We start from the raw sequence: 27,562 nt of genomic DNA, 5'->3' as shown, positions 1-27,562 counted from the left end.
GAACAAAAACACTTATTTTAAGAAAAAATTACTTCTCTAGATTTCGATTCTTTTCCAGTGTAGAGAGGAATGTTCAGAAGTAAGATGAGGTTTTAAAGATGAAGCTTTTATTGAAGTAAATTCACAGTCAAAATCTGCTCTTTCACATGTTTTTCATTTGAAAGAAATGAAAGCTAATAAAGTGTGTCATCTTGTTTTAGGTGGTTTATTTACATCGATACACAGACGTGAACTTTCACAACCGACAACACTATAATGGAGGAGAGAAAGGCAAACGTGCCGTCATCAAGTCTACTGTCCATAGCAAAAATATTGACCTGTTTAATATTTTACAGTATCTACAGGGGATTTATCACCCAGACATTCCTCGTAACGATCAAGATTGTCTTTCATGTGCAACTTTTCCACTTATAACACATTTCCTCCAACTTTTCCACACAAAAGCTTCATAACATCCATTAACAGACCAGCGGTACAGGTCAGGTTCTCCTACATGTGCAGATGCAAGACATTCCCAGATTTGATTCTGCTTCACGTTTTAAAAGTCGCATCGTTTTAAACTTCATATGATCCAACCCTGTGGGCCATCGAGTTCACATTCTCAGTGTGTTTTTAGTGTTTTTATCCCTAAACAGGCAGCGCTCCTTTGGGGATTCATGCGCAGGTTCTGTTTGGACCGCAGAGGGGCTCTCAGGTCAAGGAGACGGAGCGACCGCTCCTGTGTCTGTGTGTGCGGGGAGGCTAGGTAGGAATCCGTGGCTGTTGCTGAGTCTGGGGTGGTTCAAGGCAAAGAAGTCTGCATCACCCTGGGTAGAGAGCAGGAAGAGGAGAGCACACATGCAGCCATTAGTAACATATCTGTCCTGAGGCAGCAGGGAGCTGATTTAAAACAGGATCCTGTGGACTGCATCAAAGAGCTGCAGCTGTCTCCGGTTTCTTTTACTGGCTGGTCATCATGGACACACAAAGCTGCATACTGGTTTGTAAAAGAAGAGCTGACACATGTGTCCTCATTAACGTATGAGGTATTCATGGGATTAATGTGTTTTCCTATAATGAATTGTCCTTAGGTGCATTATTGTTATTCAGTAACAGTTATCTTCTGACTGATACAGATGGAAAAAAAGCCTGAAGAAAAATTAAAAATTCACCTCTTAGAGTATAGTAACAAAACATCTATTAGTGAGAAATAAATGGTTAAATTGGTTAAAAATGTTTGTCAAAACTTAAATTTTGACACAGCATGTTTCTTTTTTTATAGAATATAAATATTGTGATGAAGATTCTCAGTCATCCAGGTCATAGTCGTTCCAAAAGAAGTTAAAAAACAAACCACTGGACTTTGTTTTCCAAGTTTGAAGTTTCCCTTTCCATCCAGAAAGCTTTTTCAAGTCAAAATGTCGGAATTAACGTTAAGTTCCAAGCTTCATAGAGTATTCCAACAAAGCCTTGTTTTGGTCTTAGAAAACATGCAAATTAAGAATGGGGAGCCGTTGAGGTCTTTGTTAGCCTGCAATAAAAGATACTGGTCTATGTCTCTGAAAAGGGAGAATCATTAGGGTCAATATTTTGGTCTCCTGCATTGCAATGAGGATTGAGATGATAGTGGGAAGGGATCAACTCTATCGCTGCGTTGTAGGTTTTTGAAAGCTGAAACCTGAGTCCACCCCCTCTGTTTAAGGTTGTTTTTTCTCTCTTAACGTAGATGGCTTCATTCACACCCCTCTCAAACCACGTGTCTTCTTTGTCCAAAATGTGAACATTCTGGTCCTCAAAAGAATGTCTTTTGTCCATAAGTTATAGATGTACAGGCGAGTCTTGTCCGGAGGATGTAGCTCCCCTGTGTTGGGCCATGCGTCTGTGGAGACGTTGTTTGGTTTCTCCAGTTTAACGATCAGAGCATTCCTCACTGCATCAAACTGCAAAACTGGGGGTTTTGTCTTTAGGATGCACTAGCCTCTGTCTTAGGTTCTGGTTTGGTTTGAAATGTACTGGGATTTTGTGTTTGCAGAAAATCTTTTTGAGTTTTTCAGAGAGAAAAACATCTTATAACTTGGAAAACAAAGTTCAGTGTTTTTTTTTATTTATCTTTTTTACTTTTTTTGGAATGGAATATAAATATGTATATACGGGGGTGTTATGCATAGGAGCTCTTCAAAATATGAATCACAAGATATCATCCAAGTGAAGCAGCTGTGCATCACAAAACAAAATGATAAAACAGAAAATCCTCTAAATTTGTTCATATCTTGTCAATTATTAAAAAAATGTTCAAAACAAGGCAGATTAGGACCAACATCTTAGAATGAATTAAATCCTGAATATTTCCATTATCATCACTGGCTGTGTGAGAAAAAAAAACCGCTCACCTTCCTGCGTTTGACCTTGTTGTTTGGGAAGAAGTGCATCAGTCACAGTGTCCTCCCTCCTCCTTTCACATGAATACCCCCCCAATCCTTCCTTTTCCGCCCCTCCCTCCCCACTTCCTTCTGCTGGGTCGACCCCACAGTGAGGAAGCTCTGCGTATTCAGGAGGCTCAACGCTTCCTGTCATCCCATCGCCTCCCACGCACTCGGGTTCTGTGTGGCCTTCCTGCCACATCGGAGGATCTTCATCATACAGGTGTGTATTTCTGTAAAATAAAGAGAAAACAAACTTTAAAACCATGTGAATTTTCTCCTGCTTCTTCCTGATGTCTGCGCTTCATTCGACAACAGCAGCTTGATGAAAAGAAAAAGGAAGAATGAAACAGTTCAGGAGGTAAACTGGTTCAGAGTCATCCTGCAAGTCTTAACAGAAGCAGGGCTTAAACAGAACAACTCTGACTGCAAAAGTCAACAAACATGAAGAGACCTATGCAAACTTGAATCAATGGATTAAAATAAAACCTTTTTTTGGGATGTGTCCTGTTTACTTTAATTCCTAAGGTTAAATTATACTGCTAATATTAGAGTCCCACTAAGCAATCTGCTGCTGTCTGCATGGCTTTATCCATTTTTCCTGATCCTTGACTGGCAAGTCAAATTTCCAATCCTTTTCCTGTCAGTAAATGCGCTATGCCTAAGACCAAACAGGAACAAGACTTTTTAAGAGTTAATTTTTAAATAATAAACTGAACAGCAATAAAAAAAGAGAAATTATCTCCAGAGCTCTGATTGGTGCATTTCTAACAAATGTACAGATCAGCTGTTATTCAATTTCTATTGATAATTTAGAGAAATTTAAGTTTTTAAGTTTAAGTTTTTAATTTAGAGAAATTTAGGGCATCTTATCACCCATAAGTTCTGCCTTTATATACGCATCAATTATTATATAATTATGGTATTCATGTTATTCCTCATTCAGAAATATTCAATTTCTTTCTAAATTTACACTGATAATTCGATATTCTGTGCATAAAAGCTCTGCATGTCCTTGAAAAGGTGTGCTGCAGCTCTGCTTACACGTCACTAAGGCTCATCTGTGACTGGAAAGGACTGATGTTCTGGCTATGGCCCAAACTGCAGCTCTCATCACAGCACAGAGAGGGGATCAGGTGGACCGGACCTAAATCACACACAGACATACGCGCACGGAGATGCAGCTTTATAAACAAAAATGTTACATCTTTATAATCCATCTTTTGGTTTAAATTCAAGATGGAGACCTAGTTTTGACTTTACTGACTGAATCTAAACGCACCACAGTGGTGTCCGGGGTCCATGTGACACTGGCAGCAGGTTCTCTGGGGGAAGTCGTGGAGCCAGCGTGCGTCCAGACAGGAAAGCTCCGCCCCGCTATAGGGACAGTCCTGTGATCTCAGCGAAGCAGCTGAAGTAAAAAAAAAACAAAACAAAAACATGACGATCTTCCATGACCAAGTAGACAGGGAATAAGAAAAACACAAATACTTCCACTGACTTCAGGTATAAATCACCATCAACTGATCCGTAAAGCATCAGATCTACATTATTACCTCAATTAGTTGCAGCCTTTAAATTTCTACTGATCATATCAACACATCAAAGTTGTTATATAATCAGATTTTACTGTCAAGCCTAACTAGCGTCATGGTAATGAGGCTGATAAGTACTTCATATGATTTGAAATGACAACAGTTGAACATCTTGTGCCAGCTCTGCTGAATATTTCAACCGAGGGAAATTACTGACAAGACATTTAACTGAAGCAATCTTTATGAAAGCGGCAGAAAAAGAAAAAAGAAAAGCTGAGTGGCACCGCCTTGATAACTTGTGCTACTACTTGTTCCTCCCGACATGCTCATCGGGGACACATGATGTCATTAATTTGTCGCCTCGGGATATTTCACAGGCTTAATCACTTCTAGCCTCACAAATGCAACTCATTAAACAAGTTTCCACAAATATGCGGAGTCGTTTAATAAAGCTTCGCTCAGCTCCCAGTTTGGGAGGTTAACAAAAGAAGAACTGAAGTCAAGTTCAGGCAGCAGTGAAGCTTCATTTCCAGGTCTTAACCATTCCTTTTTTTAAATAAATACATCTTAGAATAAACTACCTAAAGAACATCACCAGAATGAGTTTCTCAGAGTCCGTGCAGAGAGTCCAGTACTTGTTCTTATAACTTATAGTCGAGATCTTCCTAGAAACACTAAAGCCTAAAACTACCTCAAAGTTCGGCAGCAAAAACTTAAAAAGAGAGTTAGAGATAGGAGTTTCTGTGCTGTCCATCTGTATAATTAAAAATCAATACTTTAAATGACTGTGGAAGAACATGGACGTGTTTTTATCAGATCTGCTTTTATCAAAGATTCTAAATCTATCAGATCTTTTGAGACATGCACGAAAAAGATGATAACTTAAAGAAAAATAAAATCCTACAAAGACAGTTTTATTTGGTTATGGAAAAGCTTTCATTCAGAAAGCAGAAAGTCAAAGTAAGATCTATTTGTTTGATTTGTCTAATAGTTTTCTCCAATTTATTTAGATCATTATTCTTGCAACAGTGTTTTCACAGGTCTGCCTAAAAAGTGGATCAGGCAGCTGCAGCTGATCCAGAACGCTGCTGCCCGTGTCCTCACTAAGACTAAGAAAGTAGAGCACATCACCACGGTTCTAAAGTCCTTACTCTGGCTCCCTGTATCTCAGAGAATAGACTTTAAAATACTTCTGTTAGTCTATAAATCTCTGAATGGCTTAGCACCTAAATACATCACAGGCTTGCTATCAGTGTATCAACCCTCCAGACCACTCAGGTCTTCTGGCTCCAGCCTGCTCTGCATACCTAGAACCAGAACTAAACATGGAGAAGCAGCATTTAGTTCCTATGCTCCACTTATCTGGAACAAACTTCCAGAAAACTGTAAAAATCCGGAAAGCCTGAGTTCCTTTAAATCAAGACTAAAAACACATTTGTTTAGGATTGCCTTCGACTGTTCTAGTTAAACAGTTACACTAAAACATATTTTCTTTAGTCCAACTGTTTTTAATATTCTTTTTTGTTTCTGCATTTTTTTTATTTTATTTTTTTTCCTACTTGCTTTGATTCTATTTTATCTTCCTGTATTTTAATCATGTAAAGCACTTTGCATTGTCTTTGTACTGAATTGTGCTTTACAAATAAATTTGCCTTGCCATTATTCTTACCGCAACCTTTTAATGAGCTCATTATACTTGTAGTTTTGTTGAATTCTTATATTAACTTAAATAATTGTGTTTATCTATAGTAGTAATAAAAAAAGTGTAAACCAGGATTTAACTTCATTCAAGGTTATTTAAGATGCATTTCACAATATTTTCAAATATGATCATTTTCACTCCGCTTTTTAATGACCTGGTATCTTAGTTTTAACCCTTTTTTTTAGTTTTTATCATCTTAGAATTTCACTCTTACCATTCTGACTTTTCTGACTTTTTTCTCAGAATTCGGACTTTAATCTCAGAATTCTGACTTTTTTCTCAGAATTCTGACTTTAATCTCAGAATTCACACTTTTTTCTCAGAATTCAGACTTTTTTCTCAGAATTCAGACTTTTTTCTCAGAATTCTGACTTTATTCTCAGAATTATGACTTTAATCTCAGAATTCTGACTTTATTCTCAGAATTATGACTTTAATCTCAGAATTATGACTTTTTTTTTTATCAGAATTCAGTCAAAATTCTGAGATTAAAGTCAGAATTCTGAGATTAAAGTCAGAATAAAATTTAAAAATCAGTTAACTTTTTGTTTTGTTTTTTCAGTGGCCCTAATCCTCTTCCGTACAAATTAATAAAGAAGGGATTTAGATAAAAGAAAATGACACATGTAGTGTGAGAGCATCCTGACTGACCACTGGGTTTCTTCTCCAGCAGCTGCCTCTTGCAGTAGATGACGCACAGAACCAGCAGCGCCAGCAGGACCGTAGCCAGAGCGCTGCAGATGACTGCAGCCAGGGCCACATCCCGGGGACTGGTCACCACGGGGGGCAGAGGCACCAGGTTCACACGCCCGCTACCTGCAAGGAGATCACACAGGTGGGATAAGACTGGAGAAAAGGAGTTTCCCACATAAAATGCAACAACCGTCCATACGACTTAGGAGATAAAAACAACAGAGGGCCACAAAATGAATGTTATCTAATGAAGCCGATGTGGAAACATGAGATTAACTGTTGCTTCGTGCCTCAGGTCAGCCACCCATTTGCTAAAGCTTAATGAAAGAAGCAGAGGAGTTCAAAGAGAAAACGCCTGTGGTGGATTCCCTCTTTTAACTGCTTCTGTCTTGTTCTCTACAGAAGATGATTTATACACACTGCTAGACCCCCCCCCCCCCCCCCCCCCCCCCCCGCCAAACACACATCCAAAGGCATATGAAATAAGGCAGCTTTTGAAAAACCCTCACATTTCTTTATTAAATCTCTCATCCTACCTGAGGGGAAACTATGTCTGCATTTGCTTCTGCCATCGGGGACCCTTAACACACATTCATATTAAGCCTTGAAGAATGCAGCTCATTTTACATGTTCGCACAGCTACGAAGCGTTGGGGCTTAAGGCTAAACATCACAATGTAGAACCAATAAGGCTGGGTTTTTCTTCTTTTTAGTTTTTTTCCTTAATTGTTTCTGCAACACATAATCATCATTTAATCAAATGGAAATGTCCAGAGTTACAGCAGACGCCTCGTTAAGTGTATTCTTCTAAATGTTTTCGGAGACGGTTGTTAGTTTAAACAAAGATCACAGAACGCCACTTCACAAGGACTCATTCAGAGTCAGGTTTCACCAGTGACTCCTCTTTCAGTTTGCAGATGAAAGTGCAGAGATTTAAGCAAAAGCTAAAGAGGGTGAGCTAAGAGTCACAAAACATTGTGCAGCTGTGTTTTGACGAATCAGGTGATAATTAATGTTAGGAAGATCATTATGTGCAACTCTTTTCATGTTTCACACATTAAAGAAAGATTAATGTGTTTAAATAGCTTTTGGGTTTTTTCAAATATAGATTCATCTAACAAATATTCTGCTATTGGACCAATACTGATGTCAGATAAAATCTAATGGTAAAAATATAAAGAGAACTCACTAAAGAGTTTCTAGGTTGCTATGAGGAAAAAATCCCAATAGTCTAAAAGCTGAACTTTAAATCTACAGTATTTTACTGGTTTAAATGGACCTTTTAATCACTTTAAATTAGTGACTGGTGGAACATCCTTTTATTTATTATTTCTAAGAATATCTTCAAGAATCTTTAGAAAAACAGTAAAAAAAAAAAAAAAAAAAGAAATCTACTAAGCAATGTTTAGCATGTTGTGTGGATAAAGCCATGTTGTCAGACTAACCTGGAGAAAACTGACCAGGAAAAGAAACATTTATTTTTTGGTTTGTAAACATCTTTAACAAAGAATTAATTGGAAAATTACCCTGCAAACAAGTTCCTGCAGATTATTTCTTGAAATATTTATTTCATCCTGGGTTCAGTGAATTACAGTTTCTTACTCTGATGAAATACATCCCAAGCATTTTTATTTCCTTTCTACAAATTATTCCACAGTCAGCCAAAACAAAAGGAAAATTAAAATGATAGCAAATAAGCAACAGTATGGGAGAGCCAGTAAAATCACAGGCTGATCTCATTGGATGCAATTGAATAGATTTTTACACTTTTTTACATTTTTACACAATAAAACCACATGGCAGCCGTGGATGTAAACATGTTATCCTCCAACTACTTCAGGTCGTCTTCTTCGTCTTTTTAATGCAGGTCCAGTTGCAGATCATGTGACTCGATTCACGTGACAAAATGTGATTAAGGTTTTGCAGGATACAGGAATTTTGATACAACTGAAAAAAAAAACTCCTCATCGAAGTGTTTGTAGTGTTTCTATTTAACAAATTTGTGAAATTCGATGGTTAAAGGAAAAGCACCATATGGTTCAATGCAATCAGCTGGGTTTCCTTTGATAGAAAACTTTATATCAATCTGATTTTTGGGTTGGAATGTCTCCGTAAAGTGTTTTGAAATGTGTTGTAAATTAGAACTATATGCATACACTGCAAAAAATCTAAATCTAGATACCGGTAAGTCATTTTTTCTTAAAATAAGTGCATTTGTTCTTGAATTGAGGAGTTAAACGAGACATTTTGCCAATGGAACAATACAATTTACACTTAAAATAATAAAACACAATTGCATTGTCTTATTTCAAGTGCATATTATCTAATTATCATATTTTAAGAGTAAAATTACTCATTCCATTGGCAAACTATTTCATTTACCTACTCAAATGAAGCATGAATACACTTAATTTAAGAAATTTTTACTTATTTCTAGATCATTTTTGCAGTGTAAACTGAATTTAATTAATAATATGTATGATTTAAAAGAAAAACCTGCAAATGTGACATTCTGAATGTATCCAGTGAGGGTTAATCTACACATTTTTTCACCATATCACAATATCGTGATTAAAGGATTTATTATCTGCTGTTACTGAAGACAGTATTAGGGTTACAGGCAGACAGGGAAACCTTAAACCCTTTTAGTTTTGCTGAATCACTTCTCACATATCAGCCACTTTCTTAATATTCAAAATTTCCACAAGATTTCATCACCAGTAGCATGCCTAGGCATTCAAAATTATTAACCGGGAATGATTATTAAGGTCTTATTCATATTGCTGCACACAGCTATCTCTGATCTGTTTGAAAAATCAAACAGTTTCCCTCCCTCTGTATGATTTTTTGGGCGTGGGTTAATAAAGAGCGATCAGTGGCAGGGAGTGTGCCGGGATATGGAACAAATAGAGCCGTTAGCAACGAGAATGGCAGCTAGAATGAATGAGTTCTTGTTTCAGGAGATTTTTTTTTTTTTTTTCAGTCAGCTCCGCTATTTGCTTTTCAGTATATTAATCATAAAGGTGACCAGTATCAGCCTTTTCACGTTCAAGAGCTCTTTGTTTCACAGTGTAAACATTGCTTTAGTGCTGGGCAGTTTTTTTCCTCTTCTCTTTCAGACAGATAGGGGATAAGGGTTTTCTAACATTCCTTCAATAGGGGAGAAAAAAAAGATGATAAAACCCAAAGCAGAGCTTTGAATCTCAAAGGATCGGTTAGAGTTATATGAGAAGAAGCGCATGAGATGTTGGAGCATTCCAGAGCGACTGGTGAAGCACAGACACCGTGGCACAGCTTAAACCATGCTGGTTTATATAAGTTCCTGTTTATACAGGCGTGTTTGTATTGAAAGGCTTTGGCTGCAGTGAAGCTGATAAGTTTTTGTTTGCTCTCAATCCTCCTGGTCAAATGGAAGAATAGAATATAAACCGCTCTGGCAAAAACATTCAATCACAGTGAATCAGGTCAAGAATTCCTTCAGCCAAAAACGTTTAGAAGCAGAACATAAAATGTCCTCCTAAAGTCAATTAGTGTTGTTTCTCTGTGTGTTAGTGTGGTTTTATGGCCTGTTAACCAGCCCAGGATGCCTGTGTGGTGTCTGACATCTGACCAGAGTGTTTAAACTTGGGTCTTCATTGTGAAGGTCAGATCCAGCCCCTCCGAGGTGAGCATCAACACAAAGCAGCCTGTTATCGGAGCGCCGGCAGCTGCGGCACACACAGATAAACACTGCTCCATTGAACAGGCCTCACCTGCTGATATTATCTCCACCCAGACCAGACCAATAAACCGCAGCCTTTCACAGACTCTTCTGTCTGCTCTCCCTTTATGGAACGCCACTTACAGCCCAAATAAAAGCAGCACTTCTTTGCACTTTGGAGGACTCTTTGACTTCAGTCTCTGCAGTTTCAGTGAATCCTGTTAAGGATCTGAATTAAAAACCTACAAATAACAAAAGACAAAATGTCTTTAAGTCGTTTTTTTAATAGATGAAAGAGAGACAGGAGTAGTGCAGTAGGTTCCCTCCCCCACCTGTTGCTGCACACTGCTTACATGCAGCTGACACAAAGCTGCACTTTTCCCATTTGCTTCATCATATTACTATAGTAAGAGTCTACTCCTAATGGAGGCCAAAATGTAAAGTTATGAGTCCATTCCGGTTTTAAAAACTATAATAAAATTGTTCAAACAAATTAATGATGAAAACTAGGCGGAAGAGAAAGTTCTACAGATCTTTTTTTCCTTTGTAACATCTTTTGAAACCAGTCACAGTAGGTAATGTATACATGTTAGAACACAGTTAAGTACCTCCAGGGACAATATTTACCTCTTACTGTACATTAACTTGACCTCTAAATCTCACAGTAGGTTCACCACATATATAGTTAGCTAATGTACAAAAAAAGGAACAATATAGGTCTTTTTTCTGAGCTCTTCTTTTAAAAATAAGCTTGTTTGCTTTTCAGTTAAAGTGCTCAAAATGGGTGGTGTAGTGTTTTCCTAAAGAAAGATATTTAAACAGATATCACTCAACTAAAAGTAAAAAGTATGATGCAGAGGCTAGGGATGTCCCGATCTGATATCAATATCAAATATCGGTAGAATATTAGTAAAAAATCATATATCGGATTTTATTGTCTGGCATCTAAAATCTCCAATATTTTCATGCTAATGAACTTCGGTTAAAAGCTTCTGTTGCTCTGGTTAATTCTTCATGGGTCAGCCGTTTTTATACCTTTAGCTGTCGACCTTTCTTCCTTGTTTTAGTAATGTTACTTGATCAAGCCTTTTCAAACATTCTACAAAATAAAATAGGTGCTAGAAGCTGGTATGATTCACACTAACGTCTTATCGGGTCAATATTGGTATCGGCATATTCTCAAAGCTGCAATATCGTATCATATTGTAAATGAAAAAGTTGTATAAGGACACTCCTAGCAAAGGTAGTATTCCTAAAAGTATATTTTTGCCAAACACTGACTTTGTTAAATCTGACTTCGTAAATGTAACTAGTTACTTTCCCACTTTTGTCAAAACACTCTGACAGTAAAGGTATAGAAATTCAGCAAAGATGAATTTAGACTCTCAAATCTAATGTACTACTTCTCCTTTCAGCAAACATATAGAAGAACGGCCTCTTTTAATAGAAACAACACGCTGATATCAACTGGTTGTCTGCTTAGGTGCAGTATTAGTCCTGTTAATGTATGAAGAGTAGAAGGACAAAAAGTACTTAGACGGTTTATTATTTATTTATGTTTGCTTAGGTGTGGGTATTACACTCAAAATAACAAATGTAGATTTTAATTATTATAGCTGTAATGAATATATAATTTTTAACAGCAAAAATTCTGTTCTTCTTTGTACATTTAAAATCTCATGCAAGTCTCTGAGAAACAGTCTCCTATTTTTAAAGTAATTATACAGAAATCAACTTTTATAATTCAATTTTAAATAAGAAAAACAAATTTCTCTCTCCAGCTCTGTTTGAACTTTTAAAATGCAAAATAAAATAAATGCTTCAGAGGATTTTTTTTTGCCCATTATTCCTTTCTCTTCTATAGCACTACTGAATATGATAATGGCTGTAAGGCGGTATTTTGGTATTTCTTATAGTTGACTAAGAGAAAAGTCAGGACAGAGTGTTCTGCAGTCAGCAGCTATCATGATCCCACACGCCTGCATCTGAGTAGCTTCCATGACTGTGGGTTGAAACACTAAAGCCACTGGTATGAAATGCAGCTAAGCTGGAAGATTTCCTGTGTTTTTTCCAGGATCTGACTTTATGAACTTGAATGTAAGCACGGTTCAGGTTCTGTTAGAACAGCCTTCGCCAACCAAGCACAGTTGAAATCCAGGAGGTCATTTTTTTTTTTTTTTTTTATCAGGATTTTTAACAGAGTTGTGAAATTTCTGCAAAAGTATGAAATGGTTTCTAGGTCTGAGTGCGTTAGGGGAAAGATCAAGTACTCAAAACTGTTCAAATTTGGGGACTTTGTTCCAAATTTTGTTATGTGGAAGATAAAAAAAAACAAATCTCTATGAATCATTTAATTAACAATGTTTATGTGTGTTTTGGGGGTGCACGGTTGTGCAGTCTGTAAGGGTTGCCTTACATCCAGATGGTCTGGGCCAAGGGTCTTTCTACATGGAGTATGCCTGTTCTCCCCGCAGTTCTCCCTGGGTACTCCCACTTCCTCCCACAATAAAAAACATGATTATTAGATTGTTATGTGACTCTAAATAACCCTTAGGTGTGAGTGTGTTTGCATGGTTGCATGTCTATGTGTTGCCCTCAGATGCACTTGTCCAGATGCCCCACCTTTGGCCCAGAGATTGCTGAAAAAGCGGTCCCGAGCTGTGTTTTACACACTGTAGGAAATTAAGTTCAGGTTGAAAAGTCTTTATAAAAATATATATCTCCTTTACTCTCCTGAAGTGTAAGGTAACTTAATTGACCTCATATTGGAGAAATTTACCTTTGCATTTAACCCATCCCCTTGGGGAGCAGTGGGCATTCATTGTGTGTGCACTCCCACAGACTGCCACAGTGGCAGTGGGGTTCAAACTCAGAACCTCAGGATTCCAAGCTCTATGTCCAAACCACCAGGCCGCCACTTCAGCTGTTTTGGATAAATATATATACCAATGAAGGTTTTCAGGCCAATAGAGATTTTTACAATTTCTAATGGGAAAGAAAAATCAGACTAGTTTCAACACATTAAAATAGGGCACTAATGTTTGTTCTTTTGATTTGCAGTTTTTCTATATAGGATTGCATTAATCATGTTTCATTTAAAATACATTTTTCTCTTTTCAACAAGCTGAAAAACATTTAAAATTCCCAACTGGCCAATTGAAGCTGCTGTAATAAAGCCAGTACAGGAAGCTGCTAAACATAAGTATGGGTCTCCACCAGAACAGGGAAGTACTCCAGCAGATGAAACACATTAAAGAGGAATCCATAAAACACAACCTCATTTTAACTGTTCTCCAGAAAACCACCAGGGAAAAAAAGTTAGAGAAAGAAAGAAGAGGAGGAGGAGGAGGAGGAGGAGGAGGAGGAGGAGGAGGAGGAGGAGGAGGAGGAGGAGGAGGAGGAGGAGGAGGAGGAGGAGGAGGAGGAGGAGGAGGGGGTGAAGATTTACAGTCATTGCCTCCCCCCTCACAGCTCCACAGCTGCCCGGGGCCAGTTTGGCTTATAAGAATGATCTGCCCTTTAAGTTTTCACCATCCCCTTCGAGATAACAGGCGTGGATAGTTGGGAGGGGGGGCTGGCACAACTTTCAACATTTGGTAATACTCCACAGAGAATCCCTGTAGGAGCTAACCGGCTATGTTCCCAGACACAATGGTCATTTTGTTTCAAAGGCCTCCTCCAGTATCAAAACGGGAAGCGGCACAGATGGCCAAATGAGCAGACAGAGGAAGGCCTGTTGTCTCAAGGTCAGCGTCCACATCCAGGTTTTCTTTTTCTGACCCACATCAATAAAGAGGCGAGATCAAAGAGCAAACCGCCGATCCAATGACACCTTCATTATTTTGTGCAAAGACTCAACATGTTTCGATGAGATATCCTCTGACTCCAACCCTCATATCGCCAGAAAACGATCCTTAGAAACAGCTGCTGCCAGCAGGAAGTCACGCTACATTACCAAAGGTAAAAGTTCATATACTTGTTGGTTTCATTTGGAAACCTGAAATCAGACATTTGCACTTGGCCGGGAGGAAGCAGCTAATTGGATGTGCAGCCTATTGGAATGTGGACTTGGTGTATGGACATTGTAACATCCTTTTCAGATTCTTGTGTTTACATAAAGGCTATTATTTAAACCAGTAAATTCACTGAATGTTTGTACTTTGTCTCAGATCAAAAACAGAAGACATCTGGTGGATGGCCATCTCTTGGTAGGTTTGCAGTTGTGTCCTGCTCTTTGCATGTCCACACGATCTATTAAACCGCCATTGTACTGTGCAAAGAATGGGATATTGCTTTATGACCTAACCCAGATATAAACTTCATAAATTTTCTCAGTCTTTTGGGTGTTCTCATAGCCTTGTCTTTGGGGTTCTCGCTGTTTGATATAGACATGCCTTTGCAGAAACTTTCTCTCTCTTTTCTCCTTCAAAAACAGTAGTGTGATTGATCAGGATTTGGATGGGCATTAAGTAGGAAAGAGCAAGAGGATTTTTTCAGAAATTATTTCAGGTATGTAAATCCACGCACTGATCGGCTGATTGCGGTGTCAAGAAATTCCCTCCTCTCCCATTGTGTTGCTGTTGTGTTTTCTATTGGAGGTGTGACGTAAGCTACAAAGGATCGGACTTTCTATGAGTTTGTCAGCTGGGCTTCTCATGAAATATGAATACTCAGAGGCAAAACCAACTTTTTTTCTAGTTCTTGCCATCGTTGAGAACAAGAACAAGTTTCTCAGTTCTTGCAGAGTATGCAACAAGCTTTCGGTCTTTAAAGAACAGTTGGATTCATATTTACTAATCAAGTAACTTCTGAGAGTAGTTGGTTGCAATGGATTTCAGAGAGTATAATTTCAATACAAAGCATACTTTTTGCAAAAACATTTGAAGACCATGCCTGTGCACATTCTCATAGGTCATCCTGGTCATGGCAACTACAGATAAGCTTAAAAATGTCTGTTTACTTCTGATTCAAATCCGTTTCTGATTTGACAAAAAGCTTGGATGTTTCTGGCTTTAATGGGAGGAAATGTAAGAAAAGCTTACAAAGAGGTTTTTTTAACATTGAACCCAAACTAAGCACTCAGAATGAATGACATGTTTTAAGCCAATACAATCATTACTGTAAAATAATGTATTCAACTCCCCAGCTTATTAATCCAAGCACTTTTTTAAATCTGCATAGCACAGCTGGCTGCCTCAGTTGGACTTAGTGAGTCAAACAGGGCTTGCTCCACCCTCCCAAAGTTGTGGTTCTGGTTACTCTTGCAGACCTTGTGCTGGCATGTTGAGTCTGTGTCTGTGTGTTGGCTTTGTTGTGGCGATGGATTTTGGTTCTACTAGTATTTGGCAAGGAGTTCAATAGTAGGCCTGTAATGGTGATGTTTGCTTTCAGATGTTTGTATCCCCGTTGTTTCATGTTCAAACATCTCCTTCTCCGGATCTGCAAGGCTGTTTTATGGGAACATTTTAGGCCAACTGTTAGAAGAGGTCAAAAAAAAAAATGCAAAAGTGCTTACAATTGGGTTCATAAGGAGGAGGAGGGTCCCCACACGGTATGCACTCCATGTCCTGGAATCCACTTAATTTTGTTTTCCTATAAAATCTGTTGCAGATACAAGGTTGCATGTTTAGTAAACAAAAATCTTTGTATGTGTATGTAAAATATGAGTGGTTGTTACAGTGCTCTCTCACCCCGGTAGACAGTCGCCACACACGGCGTTGCTGGTGGTGGAGCAGTTGCCCTTCTGGTAGCGGTTGATGAGGCCACAGTCCAGACAGGGTTTGCACTTCTGCAGGCTCCGGTCCTCTTTGAAGCGGCTGCTCCGGCAAGGCACGCACCGGGCATCCTCTCCATAACCAAAGCCACATTCCTGGGAGGATTAACAGGGAAAAATACACAGAGTAAGAAGCTGGTGGGGGGGAGAGTCGGTTGATTTGGGCTGATGTGCAGATGGTGAAAGGGAGTTTGATTGTGAACTCCTGGGGGTCCTGAAATTAAAGAATGATCTTAGCCCGCTGGGTTAGACACCAACAATGGCCTGCCTCTTTTGAGAGTCCATCTTACACAGGCAATAATCTCCCTGACTCTCCCACTATGAATGAGTCGCCTTCCGCTGCAAGACCCAGAGAGGCCAATCATTTGAATAATAAAGCCTTCAGGGAACACCCACTGTTGTATTATCGCAGGTTTATTGCTGTGTTTTTAAACTACTCCCACTTCGCACTGACTCAGTGAGGGTCCCAATGATTGAGAGGCCAGCAAGCAAAGGAAGTGCTTCAGGAAGAGGGCAGGGATTATAAAGAAGTAGATAGAGAAAAGCACGTGAATGCCTGTTTTGTCTGCAACTAGAGGAAGGGCAGGAATAAAGGCCAGTTTCCCTTTCATGTGTGAACGATCTAATGCTAACCTTACTGTATTAGTTCACCTGAGCATAAAATACAGCAACTACCATATGTTTATGGTATCCCACGAAAAAAATGTCTAAAAGAAACTAAGAAAACATACTTTTTTTTCAGTGATAAACATTTCTTAGGAACTACTACAAGATAATATTTCAAACTAGGATCATAATCTGCATGAATGCAATACATGGATGACATTTTGTATTGGGAGGTGATGGCCTAGTGGTTAGAGCAGTGCGCTTGTGCTCTGAGAAGTTTTTCAAGTACCTGGCTTGATCCCCACAGCCTGCGCTGTGGGTCCCTGAGCAAGACCTTAAACCCCACACTGTTCCCTGGGCAGCCCATTGCTCTCCAAGGGAATGGGTTTAATGCAGAGGTAGATTTCTCCAGTATGAGATCAATAAAGTTCAGTTATTATTATTAGTATTATTGTAGTGCACTTTCTCACTTAAAAAAAGATTTAAAACTACTCATTCTTCACAGTGAATAAACCAAAGCCGCTCTCTCGATTGCATCCGACTGTAAACCGTATTCTGATGTGGCTAGAGAGAATACGCTAAAAAACAAAGACTGTTCTGTCCCGGATCTTTTAATCGTCATATATTGTTCTCTCAAGTTTTTAAAATCACCCAATAATCTTTAAAGCTTGTCACATTTTCAACTTATTGGGGAGTGGCAGCCTTGCATGGGGAGTGGTGTCCTAGTGGTTAGGGCATAGAGCTTGGAATCCTGAGGTTGTGAGTTTGAAACCAACTCCTACAGACTGCCACTTGGGCTCTCTAAGCAAGACCCTTAACCCCCAAATACTCCCGGGGCGCCCCATGATGGTACCCCACTGCTCCCCAAGGAGATGGGTTAAATACAGAGGTAAATTTCTCCAATGTTTGATCAATACAGTCCAATTATTATTAATTATCCTTTAAAAGGTTGACTTTCTGCGTGTTCCTTTGGCCCATGTTGTCGTTTGTTACAGGTCTACCTCACCTCATGCTTATTGAGACCATTGCAGTAAAGCTCAGCCAATCCATTCCTAGTGTCTTTAAGATTTGATTGTTCATACAAAACTCTCATTATTTCAGATTTTAAATACATTATGATCACTACTTAGGATTGGTAGGATGAAGGCTGATGTCTGTTGATCTTTCTAAGGAAATTGGTAAGAGGAAATATTAAAAAAAAAAAGCTTCAAAGTTTAAACTGGAGCTGTGACAAACAAGGCAGAATGAGTAGCCCATGTTTTTCATGCATCTACTAAAGCCTAATATATAACTGCCTACTAGAGTCTAATAAAAGTATTTTTGGAACAGCATCTGTATAGTATTTTTTTTAAAAGAAATAGCTGTGCTCACCATCAAAGATGACACGAATCTCTGAGAAAAAAAACACTAGTTGAAAAAAGGCAGCCAAAAACACATCACTTAATTGCAACTGATTATTTTTTTTGGGTAGTAGGCTATTGATCCATTATTGTGTTGATCTTGATGGAAGAAATAAACGACTCCACTTAACCCTGCAAGACATTTGAAAACTATTTTGTTTTGTGTTCATGCTAACTTTATTGTCTTCTACTTAATCTTATGTCATCTAATCTATTCCAGCTTTAGGACACTGGCCTAGAACGCCTTCACACTGCAAGCACACAGCTCCACGGTCCGGATAAACCATGCCGCGTCAGGGTACAGCTCTCTGGTCCAATATTAGGTCTGAGACAGGTTCACACCAGCCTGACCCACTCCAGAAACCAGGCTCTAGCACAATAAAAAGCATTCCAATGACCACTTTCATTTTCAAGATCTAAATCCTAAAGAAGACGTGCATCATGTGAGCTGAAGCCAAGAGTGAGAGGGTACCCAGGAGTCTAGAAGTGAAAGATTGTCTGTCTGATGGCCTGGTGTCACCAACCCCAGATGTGGACCCAAAAGTGGTTGGAAAACTAAAATGTAGCATTTTGTAGAAAATCTAATCTACTTTGCACCTCTCTACCCAAACATTTATATCTCTAAAATTCATGTTTACAGCCCGGTGACCTAGATAGCGGTTAGACATTTACATGACAGCTGATATCACAGTACATTGCACAGAGTGAAAAGATACTGCAGAAATAACATCATGCATTGTTCATTTATTATCAGCTCTGTGGCAGCTGTACTCTTGTAATCCAGGATCCCCATATTGCTAACTAAATCCTGGAGGACAGGCATAGATCATGTAAGTAAATGTCAGCTTCAAAAAGGACTCGTCTCCTTTGGTCTCTCTTCGCCCGTGTCCCGTTTCACTGGCCTGGCATGCACTCTGGCTGGAATGTGGGCAGAAGACTCTGATACGGTGGAGTTGGGTTTGGAGCGAAATAAAAATGGAGGTGGGAGGCAAAGATGTGATCTTGCCACGACACTGCAAGGGAGGATTAAGGATTCGGTCCTTCCAGCCAAACACATGCGAGCCTGACATTGAAACCTTGAGCCACACTTGGCCAGGTGGCCCAGCTTGGATGGGGCTATTGCAGCTGTTCCTCTCAACTCTCCATATAAGGCATTACAATGCAGCAGGGCAGAGCAGGGCAACGAGGAAGGGAGAGAGCAGGGATGGCTTATTAAGTAGGAAAAAAGATCATAAACAATTACTATGAACCTGATTTTCAATAATACTGTCTATCAACTGAAAATGACTTGTAAGAAAGCAGAAGAGAGACTGCGGGACAGGGTCTGGTGACCCATTTCCACATGAAGGAACGGGGCCTCATGCAGGAGAATTAATCTCCACCAGGCCTGGCATTGGCACCAGTACTGTTCATGGGGCACCACATGGAAAGATGGGTCCATGCCACATAGATGCAAGCAGGTCAGAGCACAGGAACAAAGCTACGTCCTGAACCTAATATAGTCACAGACTAGATTGTTAACAAAAGACACCGCTATTTCTTTTAAGGTCGCTATGTTTTTTGTTATGAACTCAAAGTATAACAAGATGATATTTGCTGTTTAGTTAATCAGGCCACCTACTCAGCTAGATAGCCTGCAATTGGTTGCTTTACAGACATGGTGCAAGTAGCATGCCATCTATAGCTGTGGAATAGTACTAATAAGAGTAATGAGTGGAGTTCCTTTGGTCTCTATGTAATGTCTCTGCTTATTTCCTTTAATCGAACTTCTGAGTTTGTTTTCATAGAAGCAAGATAAAGAAGCCACATTTTATGGCCAGCTAAATCTTATAATTTTTTTTTTTTTTTTTATGTAGGTTCTAGTATAATGGAACATTTGAACACTGTAAGTTTGTGAACATTACCAGCAGTTACAGACATATACCCAACATCAGATAGAAGTCCAATGTAGGAAACAAACTAATTTCAATGACAGAAACATTACCATTTGGGTAATAAAATCAATTTATAGTGTAAAATGGTTAACATATATATGGCATCTGTCTCAAATAAGAGACCTCATTGAATGTGCAGATGGCTGTATCCCAAATTAAATGTCAGAATATCAAATTGAAGCTCCTCAAGTGCTTATTTTGAGAAACTAACCCATTATTTTGAGAAAGTCACAATGTTTTGGCTAAAGGAGCAGCTGTAGCAGAGAGGGTAGCACAGAGCCTCTGGAGATTAAAGATCAAGTTTCAAAAACAAAAAATCTTAATAATTAGTTTTATATCCCATAATGCAATGGGGGGAGTGGCAGCCTAGTGGTTCGGGCATAGAGTTTGGAATCCTGAGGTTCTGAGTTCAAGCCCCACTGCCACAGACTGCCACTCTGGCTCTCTGAGCAAGACCCTTAACCATTCCCCTGCTCCACAAAGGGATTGGTTAAATGCAGAAAGTTAATTTTGTTGCTTTGTACTTGTGACAGTGTGATGACAATTTAAAAAAAGCTGGATTTTCTTCTATTATTTTTTTTTAAAGGAACAATAGATGAAAAATAAAAACATACAAAAAGATGTTATCGATATTTGCCCACAATCAACATACATGGATGAAAACAAACACTTGTTTTTTTTTTATCTACTAGTTAGAAATAGTTTTACAGGTCCTTAAAAACTATGAAAACAGAATAAAATAAGCAGATGCTTGGCATCACGTTCCCCTGCATGTCCTATCTCCTGATCTTGTTTGGCTGAGACTGCCAAGCATAACAGCCGTGTGGAGGGGAGCGGGGGGCCGAGCTGGCTGAGACCTGATGCGTGTTCAGACGCAAAGATATTTCTGAGATTAAGAGGGAATCACAAGAGGAGAAGGGAGGGGGGGAGTGGCCGGTTATATGATCCTGTGATGAAACGACATGGAAAACACTGCCAAGTCAGTTGGAGCGAGCTTCTCTCCAGCTCATAGCACTATCAGACTTTCCGTTATGCTTGGGAAGGCTCTAAAAACACCTTCAAACAACTTTAGACAGAAGAATCATAAACCCAAACAGACAGAGTGAATGGTTTCTATGATTTATAGACGTCTGTAATGCCTTTCAGTTGGTGGCACTCAGTGGTTCTTTGCTTTGGGTTTGTTGTTGAAGGAAAAATGACCCTCTAACTACATGCTTAATAACATTGATATATCAAAAACATGTGTTCCTGACTTTAATTTATTTTTTCCCCTAACTGCCATCATCTAGAATCCGTTGGAAGATTGACAAGCCTTTCTTTGACCAAAGCCGACTGAGTATTAGCCTCTGAAGGAAAGCTGGAATGAAATATGTGTCGGGGAGAGAAAGAGTAACTGCTTATAATGGGCTATGTGTGGGTGGTTCCTTGAGCAACAGTTAGCGTGGCGGTGCTAATTGATGTTTGTCAGAGCAGCTTCCAGAGGCAAACTTCCAGAGCGAACTGGGGCCACATTCCTGTGAAATCTCTATAGCAGCTGCACAGGAGGACTCCAGAAGTCTGTTTCCCTCCCCGCCGGGTCAAACCCCCGTCGTTTCTTAGCGTTACTCAGATCTCTGATCACAAGTTCTTAGAGTCTTTGCCCCGCTCCCAGGCTATGTTCTTTCTTTTGAGTCGACATCCTGCTACCTTCAGAGAAAGAGTGAGGCGGCCAATTATTAACCAGAACCCCAGGGTGGTGAGCTGCACTCACGCCTGTTGAGCTGGCAGAGGAACAGGAGGACCACTGAAGCATACACAGGTCATGTTAGTGTGAAGTCAAATTAAAGGGCTTAAATGTGTTCAAAAGATGTAAAACTGAGAGGGGAGAGGTTCTCATCAGTAATTTTCCCTTTTCTAATGTATATTTGTTACAAAAATCTTCCCTAGTATTAAGCCAAACACTAATACTGCAAATTATAGAGTAATGCCCATTTTGCTTTGCTTTCTTTCAGAACATATTTATTTCTGTATAAAATCTTATGCTATGATTTTATGTGTCTGTATATGTAATGTTATGTTAAAAGAATTTGTTTTGTAAGGGCGTTCTTGATGTCTACTAGTTACAGCACACACAGTAGTGATAACCTTTGAGCTTTACGTTTTATTTCATTACTACCACACTTTTTATTGTGTTTGGACCTTATAAGATAGTCTGGCACAAATACTGTTTCATTATCTAATGGAAGGAAAGGTTTAAAAAGTCTTTACGAATAAAAATCTGAAAAGTGTGGTGTGCATTTGTTTCTCACAGTAATTTCCTTTCGGAGAAATATCTTTTAATTACAGCTTTTCAGGGCATGTTTCATTCAGCTCAGTCAGTTTGGATAAAGAGGGTCTTTAAAATTCAATTTTAGGTTTTGTTAAATCTGATGGCTGTTTAGGGTTGCTTTTCCTTCTGGAAGGTGAACCCCCACCCCAGTTTTATAACCAAAACCTACAGCTTTTGTATTCACCTGCATCTTCCCACCAGCTTTTTCAAACTCTGCTGAAGAAAAACGTGCCCACAGCATGATGCTTCCCCCACTATGCCTTAAAGGGGGGTCTTTCACAACTTTCATAAAATTAATGCATAGATTAAATCATACAAAGGTAACTATTTTTTGGTCTAAGAACACCCCTTCTGAAAACAAATGATTGCATTAAACTTTTTAAGGTGCATCAGGTAGAGCTGAGTATGCCACCCTTTCGAGGTATCTATTTCTAAAATAATTAAATATAGTGAGCCATTTTTTTATACTAAACAATTACACACTACTTTGTATTAGTCTATTCAGTAACACACATTGCTTTCTGTAAATTCAATGAGACAAATTCTTAAAAAGTTTAGGTTATCCATATATTGGTAAATCTTGTTTATTTGGCTTCCCATCACTGAATCTGCATGTGAAGGTGGGAAGGCACCGCAACCGCTGCTGCTAGAGAGGAAAAAGTCTTTTTCTAGCCTTAACTGACACTACAGAGGCCTGTTTGTACAAAGCTCATAGAAAGCTGAGGCTCAGGGGGTGGAAACGACTGTAGAGAGAAGCAAGCTTAGGCATGGCTTGCTTCAGAGGTTGAAGACAATGGGTTGGACCGGGCACGATGGGGAAAGACAATGGAAGCCATTCAGCTAGAGGAGGTCAAAAGCATGGGTGTAACTGATTAAAGAAGGGCCGACATTGTTGGACAGGAGTTAATAGCGGTTTGACTGCACTCTACATGAAAGGGAGGAAGCAATAAATATTGTTGCTTGATTTTCCTGACATGCAATGCTAAACGGTTTTCTCCAACACCTGCTGATCGTACAGCTGATTGCTATCAGTTTGCTGATGGGGCAGGAAAAAAAATATTCGGATACGGTTGTGCTCCAACCTTCGAAAGCTCCTTCCCAGCGTCGCACTGTTTGCAGGGTTTGCAGTTCCCGAAGTGGTCCTTGTACTCCTGCTCTCTGCACTCTCTGCTCCCCTCCATGGCTCCCACGCAAGTCTGAAGGGAAACAGACATTTGGTGAAAGTTAGGGATTCCTGCGTTTCATCACAGCTTCTATCCACCACAGATAAAGCAAAACCAAAAACAAACCACACACCACTTGGTTTCATTATAATTCAAGGGGGTCTAACTCCTTACTATTGACTCCTTAGTAACGTCTAAAACATATGGGATGTGATGAGATCAAACCTTAATGAGACCTCTGGGGAAAACTTTATAGCTGGAAACAGAACAGGAAACAGAGAAACAGGGAGGCTGGGGAGCAGATACAGTCATAAAAGTGCAGCAGATAGGGGGGATGTCAGCGTGCACCCAGATGGGAGTTCTCAGTCTCCTTTTTAACACTGGAGGACACATGGTTCAAGTTAGTATCTGCAGTTTACGCAAATTAATCAGGATTTTTAAAAGTGGTCATGGATTTTATCTGCATGGTGGAATTGTTATGACATGTCAGAGAAAACTTCAGTTATACGCTAATGGGTTGCCTCTCCCCCTCCTGTCTACGACGACTTTACGTTTTTGTCGCTTTCAGGAAAAGTTTTCAGAAATGCTTCTGGCAATAGAAAACACCAAAGTCAACTGAGGGAACCATGTTTTTTAACCAGGGTGCTGATGTCAAACCTCAGTCCATGATGCCTCCTTGTTAGACCCATATATGTTTCTGTGCATTGATCAGCTGGTTAATAGAGACTATTAAATTTTATCTCTTGCTTCCAAGATAAACAATGATAAAAAGATAAAAACCACCTCAACCATTTGTCACCAGACCAGGTACCCTGACTAATACACTTCAGGCTAATGCATTTTCACAACCAAAATATGTATAAATCCATTGCAGGTAACATTATTATAACTGTAGTAACTCAGCATGCAGCTAATGATTATTTTGCTAATTGATTTAGCAGTAAATTTTTTTTTTTTGGGCTTAATCAATTAATATTCAGACAGCAAAAGGTTCCTTAAAGATGATTTTTACAGCATCAAACCAGGTGAAACTAAAACTCTTGAGGAGTTCTGGATAGAGCAACAGACGAAGGTTCTTTTCATCTTAAATGCAATATATACATAAAATATATAATACATATATAATGAGAGAGAGATAGATAGATAGATAGATAGATAGATAGATAGATAGATAGATAGATAGATAGATAGATAGATAGATAGATAGATAGATAGATAGATAGATAGATAGATGATAGAATTTTTGTAAATTGTATATTGTATATCTATCTATCTATCTATCTATCTATCTATCTATCTATCTATCTATCTATTTTTGTAAATTGGTCATTACTGCTCTAAGTGGATTGTTCTCTGGGCTAAAAGCCTCTAATTAGTACTCCAGTTAACAATTAATGGATTACTAAATTAGTTGACGATTATTTCAATAATAAATTTCAGTTCTAGTAGTAACCCTAGTAAAAAAAAATGATAGTTTTAGTAGGTCAACCCATCTTTTTTCTAATTAAACAAAAGAAATAAGGGACAGTTTGTTTTAAATATTTGTTTTGGTACTATAAAGCTGTGCTGTTTACACTCAATGTTTTCCTATCATTAGTAACATATTCTGATCAAAATGTTGTTAAAAATAACACATATACGTGAAAGGGTTCTCACCACAGCTGAATAGATGGCATGTGCTGTAAGCAGGAGTGAAAGGTTCTGTTGAAGCTTCCAGAACATCCTGATGGGCCACTTAATGGGACCAGCTGAAACACAACATGTCATTTTTTAGATAATGACTTATTTGACCGTTTCCATGGAAAACCTTTAGAAATCTGTTTTGTCTTTTAAAGTGGAATCACTACAGATTACTTTTCCTCTACAATTATAGATGTAGAGTTTTCAGAAAAAATAATCAACAAATACATCTGAAGAACTTTCCTGTCAATTTCTTTGAAAAAAAAAAGGCATTTGCATGAAACTGGGACACTTAAAATAACTAACTCCCTTATAATATACATGCTTAAAAATAACATTTTGTTTATGTCCAGTTCTTATTAAAATAGAAATTAATTTAACTATTAATTATTTAATTATTTTCGGTTGAAAGAGAAAGAAAAACAATTACACCGAGAAAGATTGATGACATACATCGGAATACCGTTTAATTATTTTAGTTATTTAAAGAAAACATGATTTCCGATAATTTTATATCCATTAATAAACGATATCTTATCGATTATAAATAGTTTACTAAAGTATGAGACATTTTTGATGAGATTATAAAGAGTCTTGATGGCAGAGCGACTATAGGCATCACATTTGCTCCCAAAATGTTCGGCAATTTAGACAAAATAACGACTATTGATAGTCTAAACTTCCGAACAAATAAAGCAAACATAAACATTTGGTCTGCACCATTCGGACGTTTTTGCAGATGGAGAAAAAAAGGGAATTTTGAAGAATCTGAGATGATATCCACTTATTTAAAAGCTAACTTAGTTGTTTTGTATCTAAACATCATAGAACTCAAATGGTTTTGAATTAACCCCTGAACAGCAGCTCCTTTAATGTGCATTAAAAACAAACAAACAACAAGCTGTGAATTTAGTGATAAACAGTGCAGCTTTTTGCTTGCATCTGTTAAATCCAACTCTTTTTGTAGTCAGTGAACGAAGCGTGAACGTCCCAAGCTCGCTGCGTTTCTTACCTGATTTAAAAAAAAAAAAAAAAAAAAAAACGAGCAGGTTGTTGGGTAAAGATCCTAAAAGGTGAAAAGCAGACCGGCGAAATGCTTGGTTGTCTCACCGGTCCGCTTACCATGTCAGCGCAGCAGCCCCCTGCACCGCACCGCAACGCACCGCACCGCACTGCACTGCACAGCTCGGAGCTGCAGCGGCAGGAGCCCCAGCTCAGATCAAAGGCGGGGAGAGAGGGCCGGTCTTGTGAGAAATTCTGTTTCCCCATGAAAATCTGTTCCCCTTGTGTCGGGAGCGCGCATTGCAGCCAGAGAGGCGGATCTGACCATTCTCAAGGCGCTCCTGATCATTTTTCGCTAAAAACAGCTCATATAATCATCTCAACTTTGTAACATCCATTTTAATCGGTTGCTCTTTTTAAAAAATTGTAAAATAAATACATTAACGAGGTCCTCTTACGCTGTTTTGTGTTGTTTTTTTAAACGCCAAGAGAATCGGTATTTCTCCAACTTTTGTCCCTTCAGCCTGACAGAAATAAACGTCAGTCACCAAACACAACAACACGTAGTGTATTTTTAATTTTTCATTGCTGATATAAGAGAATGGAAACTGGCTGATAGCAGGGCACACAAATTAAGACGTCCTGCGAAGATGAGAGAAGAATTTCTGGTTAATCACCTTCTAATGTAAAATATGACAGATTACTGGATTAAGGACATTTACAGTATATCACATCACACATATCAATTTTAGAGAAATTGGAAACAGTTGCTCTTTATTTCCCAAAGATATGGGAGGAGGGGAGGAGAGAATGGATGTTTCAGCTGCCTGAAATAATCTGTTCCCCCTCCATAACAGGGGAAGAAATTGATTTACCTGCAAGTCTTTAACTGTGCTTATTCCCCTCACCACCAAGAACAAATCCTGCGGATTTGGACATATTTACTCTTTATTTGCAAAAATTAAAGGGGGGGAACAGATTATTTCAGGCAGCTGAAATATATGGTTCCCCCGCTTTAATTTTTGCAAATAAAGAGTAAATATGACCAAATCCGCAGGATTTGTTCTTGGTGGTGAGAGGAATAAGCACAGTTAAAGACTTGCAGGTAAATTAATTTCTTCCCCTGTTATGGAGGGGGAACAGATTATTTCAGGCAGCTGAAATATATGGTTCCCCCGCTTTAATTTTTGCAAATAAAGAGTAAATATGACCAAATCCACAGGATTTGTTCTCGGTGGTAAGGGGAATAAGCACAGTTAAAGACTTGCAGGTAAATTAATTTCTTCCCCTGTTATGGAGGGGGAACAGATTATTTCAGGCAGCTGAAACATCCATTCTCTCCTCTCCTCCTCCCATATCTTTGGGAAATAAAGAGCAACTGTTTCCAATTTCTCTAAAATTGATATGTGTGATGTGATATACTATAAATGTCCTTAATCCAGTAATCTGTCATATTTTACATTAGAAGGTGATTAACCAGAAATTCTTCTCTCATCTTCGCAGGACGTCTTAATTTGTGTGCCCTGCTATCAGCCAGTTTCCATTCTCTTATATCAGCAATGAAAAATTAAAAATACACTACGTGTTGTTGTGTTCGGTGACTGACGTTTATTTCTGTCAGGCTGAAGGGACAAAAGTTGGAGAAATACCGATTCTCTTGGCGTTTAA

The 27,562-nt window shown here is 38.8% G+C and overlaps 1 protein-coding gene across 1 annotated transcript; it reads right to left on the bottom strand.

Annotated features, from left to right (window-relative positions):
• Positions 1-89: 89 nt before the first annotated feature.
• On the bottom strand, positions 90-26,117 carry LOC119784026 (tumor necrosis factor receptor superfamily member 19-like). The gene is made up of 10 exons (XM_038285853.1): positions 25,905-26,117; positions 24,869-24,960; positions 23,132-23,245; positions 15,719-15,897; positions 15,544-15,629; positions 6,288-6,452; positions 3,682-3,810; positions 3,444-3,546; positions 2,370-2,632; positions 90-806 (listed from the first exon to the last, which is right to left on the bottom strand). Exons 2-10 carry the CDS (start codon positions 24,932-24,934, stop codon positions 802-804), a joined length of 1,110 nt encoding a protein of 369 aa, XP_038141781.1. The 5' UTR covers positions 24,935-24,960; positions 25,905-26,117; the 3' UTR covers positions 90-801.
• Positions 26,118-27,562: the final 1,445 nt, after the last annotated feature.

Source organism: Cyprinodon tularosa, unplaced genomic scaffold (assembly GCF_016077235.1).
Source record: "Cyprinodon tularosa strain WSP-4 unplaced genomic scaffold, ASM1607723v1 ctg215, whole genome shotgun sequence".
Taxonomy (NCBI): Eukaryota; Metazoa; Chordata; class Actinopteri; order Cyprinodontiformes; family Cyprinodontidae; genus Cyprinodon; species Cyprinodon tularosa.
This window is presented reverse-complemented; position numbering and strand designations above follow the sequence as displayed.

Bases quoted from the DNA above. Each gene is read 5' to 3' on its own strand.
- LOC119784026 (XM_038285853.1), bottom strand. From the start codon at position 24,934: ATGTTCTGGAAGCTTCAACAGAACCTTTCACTCCTGCTTACAGCACAT. The intron at 6,453-15,543 runs GTAAGCACTTTT...ATCTCCTTGCAG, and splicing joins TCCTCCTTATGAACCCAATT to GTAGCGGGCGTGTGAACCTG. The intron at 2,633-3,443 runs GTAAGCAGAGCT...TTTATTTTACAG, and splicing joins CAGATGAGCCTTAGTGACGT to AAATACACACCTGTATGATG.